We start from the raw sequence: 10,266 nt of genomic DNA, 5'->3' as shown, positions 1-10,266 counted from the left end.
TCTTTGAATCCAAACTGCTGGTTGTTGTCGGCCGTCACACTTTCACACAGCAACATTTATATTTGGGCATTTATTTAATACACTGTGTACAAAAGATTTCAACTGAAAATATGATCAAAAAAAAAAAAACAACAAAAAAAACAAAAAACATGGAGGGTGAGAGAGCAACAAAAAACATGACATTCTTACAGTCCCACAAGAGACACAAAGGTCGTTGTTTTCACAGAAAACGTTGATTATAACTGACCACAGAGCAGTTCATCATTCATCTGGCTCTAACACTGACGATATGCCCCCCCCCCCCCCCCCGGGTCAGGTGGAGGAGGGGCAGGCGGCAGCTCTGGGCTCAGGGAGACGCCGCTCGTCTGACAGCACCACGGCACGTTCATGATTGTTGTGCCACGCGCACGTGGAGCCGACGGTCCGACACACAGTCTCTTCACATTCAAAACCAGCTGCTGTGAGAAAAGAAAAGAGGCGGGAACTTCGTCGGCAGCTCCGCAGAGTTCATTTCAAAACGTTCCTCAGGACTGTGTGAAATAAAGTTTTAGAGATTTAAATACCACGTAGTTCAGTCCCAGTTTTAGTAAATCAGAGCCGTTGGTAAATTTATCTTCATAAAGTGCTTCCTACATTTAAGATTCATGTAAAAACAGAAAACGTGTCCGACTCTTCTGGCAAACCGACCGATGAGGTCTTTCAACTAAAGGGAGCATGAAAGCAACACCACATGTAGGAACACATCAGCCACAATATGAAGGAAGTCAGTCCGGAGGAGGAGGAGGAGGAGGAGGAGGAGGAGGAGCAGGAGGAGCAGGAGGAGGAGGAGGAGGAGGAGGAGGAGGAGGAGGAGAGGAGGAGGAGGAAGAGGAGGAGGAGGAGGAGGAGGAGGAGGAGGAAGAGCAGCAGGAGGAGGAGGAGGAGGAGGAGGAGGAGGAGGGTCGACCATGTTCATGGACAGTGACGGAGCAGAGAGGCAGCGAGCTGCAGCAACACAGTGGTCACGTGTGGTGGCTAGTTTCAGTCTCACGATTAAAAATGATCAGAATAAAAACACAGTCCCTTCAGTGATCGTCTCACGTCACTGTCTCTGTGTTTTGTTCTCTCAGGTGAGGTCACCTGTCGACTGACGCTCAGACACGACTTCCTGCAGTGGTTTGATCAGAGAACGGCTCTTCCAGAGGTCAGCAGGTCACACAGTTGTTCCCGTGTTGGCAGCAGGTCGTCTAGTGTCCGTGCTGCGGGTGCTGGTTGTGCTGGTTGTGCTGGTTGTGCTGGTTGTTGGCGGGGTGGTTGGGGGGCAGCGGGGGGCCGTTGACACCGGGGTGGTAGAACGCACAGTTGCTCTCGTACCTGCAGCTTCCCTTCATCATGAAGTGACGACACACCGGCCTCTTGGACATGTCTGACGGGAGGAAACACACGGCGTCACAATCACAGAACACACACACACACAGAACACACACACACACACACACACACACACAACACACACACACACACACACACACACACACACACTGCCCCCCCCCCTGAATCCTTCTGGACACGTACCGTTCATGTTGTTGTGTCCTCCTCGGGGCCCTCCTCGTCCTCGGCCCCTGAAGCCCGGCTCTCCTCCTCCTCCTCGGCCCCGGCCTCCTCGGTGGAAGTGGCCCCCCCTGTGGGGCCCTCCTCTCATGGAGTCGTCTCCCCAGTAGCTGCCGTTGTCTCCCCGGCCCTGGCCCGGCGGCGGCCCCATCATGCGTGGCCCTCCGCCGGCGTTGAACGGGGGCCCGTGGTTGTGAGGGGGCGGGGGGTGGTTGAAGCGGGGACCGCCCGGCGGGTTGTTGGGGGGGTAGCCGCCGTTCATGGGCATCTGCATGTGCATGTTCATGTTGTTCATGTTGTTCATGTTGTTCATGCCCGGACCGTGGCCCAGTAAACCCTGGTTGACTGGACAGAGAGAACAACAGGTTTAAAACAGCGAGGGACAGAGACGCCTGGACAGGTGGACGTCACGGACAGCGTCAGCTCACCTGGTGGGGGTCCACCCTGGTTCTGGTTCTGGGTCTGCTGCAGGGAGCCCAGCAGCTGTTTGATCTTGTCAGAGAAGTCGGGCTGCTTGATCAGGTCCTCGGTGGACTGGTTCCCGGACGCGCCCTGAGGACAGACGCTGTTATCAGCTACGAGCCGGAGACAGAGACTGAAACCTGAAGCAGGTGAAAGACCTGAACTAAAAACAGCGGCCGGTCGTTACCATGATGGAGGAGAGCAGCTCCTGCACGTTGACGGAGGGGGGCACCGGGTTGTTGACGGTGTTGGTGGCTTGCGGGCTGCGCGAGGTGTTGCTCAAGTTGACCATGAGGTTGGCGAGGACCGGCGGCAGCTTGGAGCTCTCCGTCTGCGCCATGGCAGCGCCCGGCTGGGAGGAGGTGTCCATCGGCTCCACGTAACCATCGTCCATCATGGAGGAGTCCTGAGGGGGAGGGGGGAGTGACAGCTGAGCAGGAGAGCTATTACACACACGTATACACTGTGTGTGTGTGTGTGTGTGTGTGTGTGTGTGTGTGTGTGTGTGTGTGTGTACTAACCTCGTCCAGAGGGATGAGACGAGGCGGCATGGGTTCATACGGCTCTGGGTCTGGTTCATGTGGACTGTCAGGAACACTGGTGATAAGAGAAGATGGAGACGGTTTAGACAGACAGACAGACAGAGAGACAGAGAGACAGACAGAGAGACAGACAGACAGACAGACAGACAGACAGAGAGACAGACAGACAGACAGACAGACAGACAGACAGACAGACAGAGAGACAGACAGAGAGACAGACAGACAGACAGACAGACAGACAGAGAGACAGACAGATGATAATAACAGTTAATAATAAATAAACAACAATAATTAAACGAGTCCTTCACAGACTCCGCCCCCCCACCTCTCTTTGCTGAGGAAGATCTCCTGCAGGATTCCCATCTCTCGGTCCCTCTGGGTCAGCTTCTCTGTGCTGTTGGCCCCGGGGACGACCAGGCTGCCGGCCAGAGTCAGGGGCCTCGGGGGGGTCCAGGGAACCCTCTCTTCCATGGTGTCGTGGGAGAGCCGTCGGGCCATCTCAAAGGTCTGCCTGTCCATCATCAGCTCCCGTTTGGCGGCTTCACCAAAGTCCTTGATCTTGTTGACGTTGACTGTGAGTGGAGGGTCAGGACATTAATGATCACGTCTCCTCAGGTGATTCACAGGTCGAATGTTCAGAACAACAGACTCACCTCGCTCCGTCTCGTCCAGATCAAAGTAGAAGTAGTGTTTGAGCTGCTCCTCCTCAGCCCAGTGAACCGTCTTCTTCTTCTTGCCTTTCTTGGTCAGGCTTTCTTCTTCTCCTCGTGGTTCTGCCAGAGCGTTCGGTTTCTCACCTGCGGACAACAAAGGACCGACGTCAGGAGACTGAGGACGCTCTCGTTCCTCACGAAACAATCACAGAAGCTCATTGAACTCTAGACTTTACCGCTGTCGGGGGCCTCGGGGTCCTCGGAGGGCACGGGGGTCCCGGGCTGCTCCGGCTCCTGGTTTTCATCGGTGGGCGTGGTGGAGGCGGCGGTTTCTGGAGATGATGGTTTCGCAGAGGACGAAGAATACGCAGAGGGTTTGCCGTCAAACGGACTGGCCTGAGAAGAGAACAGGAAACAGAGTGAGACGACCGGTTTAACGAGTTTCAAACTGTATTTGAAGAGTAGAAGAAAAGGTGTGGACAGTGAACAGGAAGTCCTGGACGAGGAGTCGGATCAATAACTAGAGAGGATTTTATTCTGAGGATTTGGTGAAATGTTCTGCGTGAGTCCGGGACAGTGAGCGACTCACTGACTGAATAAGACGAGGCCGTACCTTATTGGACGTGGGGGACACAGCCTTGGCGTTTGCTGGAGAACTGCCGCTGGGCTTCTTCTTCTTGATCTTGATGCCGGGGACCGGAGCGGAGTTCAGAGCATCTAGGAACCCGGTGCACTCCATCGCTGCAGAGAGGAGAAGAAGAAGAGACAGGGGTCAACACCTCGGCTGCTGAATCGCTCTCACGTCTCTACAACAGTTGACAGGTGACGTGCGGCTGAACTCACGTTGGGCGGGAATGATCTTGACTTTGATCTCTTTGGCAGAGTTGGAGGGGGTGTTCAGGGGTTTGTATTTTTTCTCCAGAGGTGGAGCGTCTGACGGACCCGAGCTGTTGAGAGAGAGAAGTACTGTCATCGGCCAGCGGAGGGCAGCAGTGAGCCGGCTGCATGAGAGAGAGGGAGGGAACAGGTACCTGGGTCTCTTGAGGACCGGAGGCTTGATGTTGTACTTGTCTCCCAGCTGTGGGGCGGTGGGCGCCTTCTTGGCGGGCGCCGGGTTGGGAGCGTCCATCTCCAGTCCTACACAACAACAACAAGCACGTCGATTAATTCACACAGGACGTTTGTGAGCGGCGACATTCGGAGACGAGCGCGTCTCGGCTCCTCACTCACCTATGGAGCGGATCTTGGCGTGACTCGGAGCGTGAGCTTTTGGTTTCTCCTTCTTCTTCTCCTCCTCTACGATCTTCTCCTTCACATCCCGCAGCGGCAGCTTGTTCTCCTCCTTCTTCTTCTTCTTATCTGGGAGATAAACACAGAGTGTGTTACAACCCGCTGCCAGAGGAGCTGCTTTATACACATTTAATAATGATAATAATAATAATAATAATAATGACTTTATATATAGAGCAAGAGATGCAGCTCAAAGGGATTTACCATAAAAACAACAATCAAATAATAAAATGAAAGACTGAAGGAAAATGAAAATATAAAATATAAAAACAGAAGATGAGAAAATATGTAAATGGAAATAAAAACAGAAGAGTAAAACATAAGAGAATTAATTAACAGCAAAGTGAAATAATAGTTTTTCAGCTGTTTAAAAAAGGTCACTGATCGTCTCTTTTCCAAAGTTAAAAAGCTGCTCTGCCTGTTTCATGTGAGTAAAATCGTCTGTATTTAAAATCTTGGCAGCAGAAGATCTGAGCTGGTGAAGGATTATAAAACGACGAGAGACCGGAGCTTTAAAAACAAGTAAAAGGACGTTCAGTCTGTTGTAGGAGACGCTGGCAGCCGGAGGAGAGAGTCGTTCGTGTGGCGGCTCGTTACAGCCGTAAATACAGAGCTGCAATAATCTGGTGCTTCAGCGTCTCTGTGGGTTGGGAGCTTAAAGAGGCGGAGGACGGGTCCGTACCTGCAGGAGAGTTTCCACTGGCCGACACACTCTGGGAGCGGATGGTGGCCATCCAGCCGTCGACCAGCACAGACGCCAACTTCCTCAGTTCTGAAAATACAAGACGGGAATATCAGTGTGGTTCACGCTGCGGTCGGAATCAAAGAGCTCTGGTTTTTGTGAACGTGAACCGACCTTCGGTGTCTGCGCTCTTGCTCAGCTGCTTCACCAGCTTGGCCGTGTTGTTCTGGGAGAAAACGAGAGCGGGTTAAACAGCTGTAGTTGCCCGTACGACGGCGTGGAGGCGGTTTGTGTCGGAGGAACCGAGGCGTTACCTGTTTGAGGTGGTCCACTTTGAGAGGCAGCTTCTGCAGCGTGAGCAGGATGAGCTGCAGCAGAGGCGTGTTGTTGGTCGTCTTGGAGTAGGTGAGCCAGGAGTTGAGCAGCCTGTAGCCACCGACTCTGATGAACCTGGCGGAGGAAGGAACAGGCAACAGTCAGATAATGAAGACGTGGTGATGTGAACAGAAGAAGCTGAAGTTGAACTATTATTCTTATGGAGAGAAAAATATAAAAATGTCTTAAAAGTTATAAGAACAAAAAAAGCATTGTGTGAAACTTCTGAGTTCAGTGCGAGTTTGTTCTCAGTTCTTTTAAATGTGTTCGTACTTTCATCCAGATGTGTTCGTGTGAGTAAAGACAGTGTGAAGGATAACAGTGACACAGAGCTGAAGAAGAGCTCACCTGTTCAGAACGTCGTGGGATTTCGTCTGCAGCAGGATGTTCAGGTACATACATCTACTGACCATCTTGGTGGAAGCTTTCATCAGGCTGCACGGACGAAGAGCAGAGGTGTTAACAAATCATCCAGTGCTCGGGTCCTGAGTTTAGCTGTGAGGTTAAAGGTTAAACAGTTCGTCTCAGCTCCTCACCTGAACACCTTTGGGACTCCCTCCAGGCTGCGCAGCTCTCCATCCTTCCCCAGCAGAGCCTCCACACCCTTCAAGATCTCCCTGGGGTCCACCGCCATGTCTGAAACACACAGCCCAGCTGTTAATACGCATGCCGACGAGACGCAGGTGTATTACATGTTCTGGCATGTACAGGCCTTTGATCAAACGCACTAAAGAGCTGTTTATTGAGGACGATTTGCCTGCCAGACAGAGGAGGGAGCTCCGCGCTACAGTTTCCACACATGTACAACTTCACATTAAAGTTCAAAAGTAGGTTCACGTCAAACTTGCAAAAAATCTGAAGTGCATCAGGCCAACAGGGGCACAGCACCTCACACCTGATCCCACTGTGGTTCAGTCTGTCAACAAGAGGCTCCACAGAGCTGACACACAACACCAGAACCAGGACATCGACACCAGAGCCGGCCAACCGGGTCTCCTCAGATCCACCGAGGGTCCGAGCAGCAGCACATTCATCAAGCTGCCAAACATCCCTAATGACACAGTGACGCTACAGCGGGACGCCGCGCTGATCCGACTTCCACCACGTTATTTTGACACCAAGCCAAGAGGGAGAACGTCTCTCTAGACTGACGATCCCACAACTTACTAAAAGCACAGGCAGCAGTGTTTCCCTGGCGCCACACAGCACCCTGCTGCTCTGGCACAGTGCTCCACGGCTTCAGCGCCGCCTCATAGCTGAGATGTTTGTGGATTGTTTAATGGGGCCAAGCTGACACCAGTTCAACAGGGACGAGGGCCGGACTCTGCGGTTCAGGCCTGACTGTCTCATCTCAGGGACTCTGACTCGCAGGACAGGACGTATGGTCTGATATCATGTTCATTTTTGTGTGTGAGGCAGCAGTTTATTCCAGCTCAGACTATGATTAAAGAGGCAGCAGCAATGCAAACAATAAAAACGCAGGTTTATGAAACGGATGAACAAAATGTTACACATTCACTATAAATCAACTTCTTTTATTTACCAAACTTTTTACTTTATTTAACTATTTCCCTAATCATATCAAAAAATGTAGATAATGAAAAAACTGTCTTTAACTGGGTTTTAACCTTTACAATTAACATGTACTCTATATCTATAACTGATTTATGTTTACATGTCTTATATATCTACGTACCAAATACAAATAAAGGTCAGAGGTCAAAGGTTTTTTACAAAAAGTAGCAAAAGACAGATTTTCTTTTTCAAGATGTTACTGATAATTACTGACCAACTTTTTAATAGCACACGTCCGTCACCATCGTTCACATTCACTCAAACAAGGGATGGAAACACAAAACAAAAACATCTTGTAAAGATCTATTTTCTCTAGCATGATACCTAGTGAAAGGATGAATGGTACAAATTCAGATTATAAATTAAATCTCGATTTGTTTCTGCATGAAGTATGAAATGCTTGAAAACTGGAGAATTAGTTTGTTAAATACTCATCTGTGTCCTGCACATGTGATGCTCTATGTTACTGAGGGCTTCTCTGTGTTGCTGTTAATGACATCACTGTCAGCTGTGGCGGCCACAGGGAGCAAGTCAGGCCACTTACTGCCACCTACAGGCCTGTTTATGTTTACACGCTGGCGCTGCTCTGTGTGTGGTTACACAACACAGAAACGCATAACAAATTAATACAATTGTTAGTGCAACACGACATAACAATGGCCTGAACTGTCACACATTCATCTGACTGTAAATTAAAAACGCTGGGTGTAATTCAAAGCCGTATTATCTCTGAACGGTCTAATGTGATCCAAACAAAAACACTAAGTCTCCTGGCCTTTCTTTATGAATGTCTTCACTGTTATGGACTTTTAAAATGATCATGACAAAAGGTCTTATGAATAACCTTCAAATTATTCATTATGTAACTGTTTGGTTTGAACCTTTTAAGCATGCACTTATTATCCATGTTTATGAATTTTTATAATGAAAAATGTGCCAATTTATCAATTCATGTAAAGAGCCGTCAATGCTGGTGGAAATCAATCCACAGGAAATGTCATGATGTGAGGAATCAGTTAAGTCTTACCCGCGTAACTGTTGTAGTAGAAGTTTTATATAGTCTCAGACCTCCACAACACTGCAAATAACACAACTCCTGCAAATGTCACAGTTGTTACACATATACACAAAATCAGTGTTAAACATGCCCTGGTTCCTGGTTCAGTGGGGGAAAGAAGATTATTTGTGCACAGTCGCACTGTGGTGTTATTACATATCACTGGTAGATAATGGCAAAAAACAACCTGACTGTTTCTCAAATGACCAAGCCTGCAAAAAATATAAAAAATAAAATAAAAAAAAATACTCTATACTCTTATTTTTTATAACGGTTGCGCAACAACAGACGTTGACTACAAATACGGCACCACGGTAGATTCATCAAGGAGACACAGATTGAATCAAATAACAGTGTAAAACGCCTCCAGTTATATAAGAGCAGCTCGCGCAGCCTATAAAAGGCCCGCGCTTCACCTGACATCTGTCATAGCGGATACAGGCCTCCTGCTCCTGCGGCTCCGCTGCCCCACAAAGGGGAGGGCGCTGCGGGCTGACTGCTAATCAGAGCCCTCCCTCCGTTTAACCACTTCGACGACGGCAAAAAAAAAAAAAAAAACCAAACCCTACACGAACAACAATGGCTTTCATAGCAAAGACCAGACTGGTAGATGGGGGAAAAAAAAACCACACGGCGACCAGCACCAGATAGATCTATCGAATCGCAGCGTATGTCGGTCAGACAATGCGATGGACACCAGTCTGTACTTGTTCTGCATTTAACGTTTTTGTGAAGTAAAAAAAACAAAAAAACAAAAACAAAAAAAAAGGAAAAGTCCCAAGTGTTGCTTCGAGGAGAACACTGTTAGCCCCCCGGAGCTGTCCCGAGGACGAAAAGCAAACCACAACTAGTCCACCATATTTGACAATCCCGACTGTTTGTGCTTCGAAAGACCTTCGCTTGAGTCATCCTGCAATCTTTATCCGCAGATTGCCGAGTACATGGTGCGGGCTTTTTCGGGAAGTCCCTGTGCTATAATTATCAACATTTCAACACACACAGTGCTTCATTAAAATATGTCCACAATCCTCAAACTAATGCAATCTTTATGTGTAGATTGCGGTGGGTGTTTGTTCCGTGGAGCAGCCCCTACAAAACAGATCTGGCAGGCGAAAAGTCCGATTTCATGATCTATGCCCACGGCAATCTTTATGAATAGATTGCTTATGGTTATTTTGCGAATTTTACTGGCTATATTTAGTTTTATTAGTACAATTAGTCCATTCCGTCTCACACACAAAGAAACGGAGCTTTGTGCCTCCGTCCACTTTCCTGTGTGAGCTCATACTATAACTTTGTCTATTTTCAAATTGTTTGCCAAGAACCAAGCTAACTCACGGTGCCTGCTAGCCAGCTACCGCTAGCTAGCCTATTATCTACGACTATTTTCATTTGATGAATTTCGAGTCAATTTAACTTCAAAATCAACTTACTATTGACACTATAGATCCTCAGCGTCTCGGGTATATTATTGTGTGCCTTTCATGCACTTATATCTCTTATTTCATAAAGTTTATGTCGTCAACCTTCATGGTTTTAATATCAACTGAAAGACTTCTTATGGGTGGGGCTGTGGTAGCTAAAAGCTAGCCTTTCCTTCAGGAACAAACTGGAGGCAAAAATAGAAATCAAATGTCCATTACTTGAAGAAAAAAATATGATTTTGAGTAGAGTTGTTCAAAGTCCTCGACGGTTCAGTCTTCGGCAAAGCGATTTCATACCTGCAAAACACACAAAAAACACAAATTTAATTTCGACTGGCAAATTCCGTCGTCCTTCGTCTATGCCACAGTCTCTTGTTGTTTTCTGAATACATTTAGTAGGAATTCCGCATTAAACACGTTCAAAAAGTTGAAATAACGCTCGTTGATCTTTCTGACTTCACTTACCTCTGACCAAATCCAGGAATGAGCTCTAGAGGAGGGACTTGACATTTATACTGCGTGACGTTTTTTACGTCACGGACAGCGTTAATCTCGTTTATCTTTGAAACAAAATGGCGGATAACCGACCTTCAGTTTACAAGCAAGGGCATAATGG

At 48.3% G+C, this 10,266-nt stretch overlaps 1 protein-coding gene across 1 annotated transcript; it reads right to left on the bottom strand.

Annotated features, from left to right (window-relative positions):
• Positions 1-868: 868 nt before the first annotated feature.
• ppp1r10 (protein phosphatase 1, regulatory subunit 10) lies at positions 869-10,117 on the bottom strand. The gene is made up of 18 exons (XM_056398674.1): positions 9,660-10,117; positions 6,131-6,230; positions 5,943-6,029; positions 5,534-5,669; positions 5,394-5,445; positions 5,220-5,309; positions 4,478-4,606; positions 4,279-4,384; positions 4,091-4,194; positions 3,861-3,988; positions 3,484-3,643; positions 3,248-3,391; positions 2,920-3,166; positions 2,574-2,649; positions 2,240-2,458; positions 2,019-2,142; positions 1,555-1,935; positions 869-1,405 (listed from the first exon to the last, which is right to left on the bottom strand). The coding sequence occupies exons 2-18, from the start codon at positions 6,226-6,228 to the stop codon at positions 1,227-1,229; spliced, it is 2,460 nt and encodes an 819-aa protein (XP_056254649.1). The 5' UTR covers positions 6,229-6,230; positions 9,660-10,117; the 3' UTR covers positions 869-1,226.
• Between the last annotated feature and the right edge of the window lie 149 nt (positions 10,118-10,266).

This window comes from Seriola aureovittata, chromosome 16 (assembly GCF_021018895.1).
Source record: "Seriola aureovittata isolate HTS-2021-v1 ecotype China chromosome 16, ASM2101889v1, whole genome shotgun sequence".
Classification (NCBI taxonomy): Eukaryota; Metazoa; Chordata; class Actinopteri; order Carangiformes; family Carangidae; genus Seriola; species Seriola aureovittata.
The sequence above is the reverse complement of the archived record's forward strand: the minus strand, read 5'-3'. Positions and strand labels throughout refer to the sequence as shown.

Coding starts and splice junctions, on each gene's coding strand:
- ppp1r10 (XM_056398674.1), bottom strand. CDS start 6,228: ATGGCGGTGGACCCCAGGGAGATCTTGAAGGGTGTGGAGGCTCTGCTG. Junction 5,446..5,533: donor AAGTGGACCACCTCAAACAG/GTAACGCCTCGG, acceptor GTTTTCTCCCAG/AACAACACGGCCAAGCTGGT. Junction 1,406..1,554: donor AGGACACAACAACATGAACG/GTACGTGTCCAG, acceptor TCCTCCCGTCAG/ACATGTCCAAGAGGCCGGTG.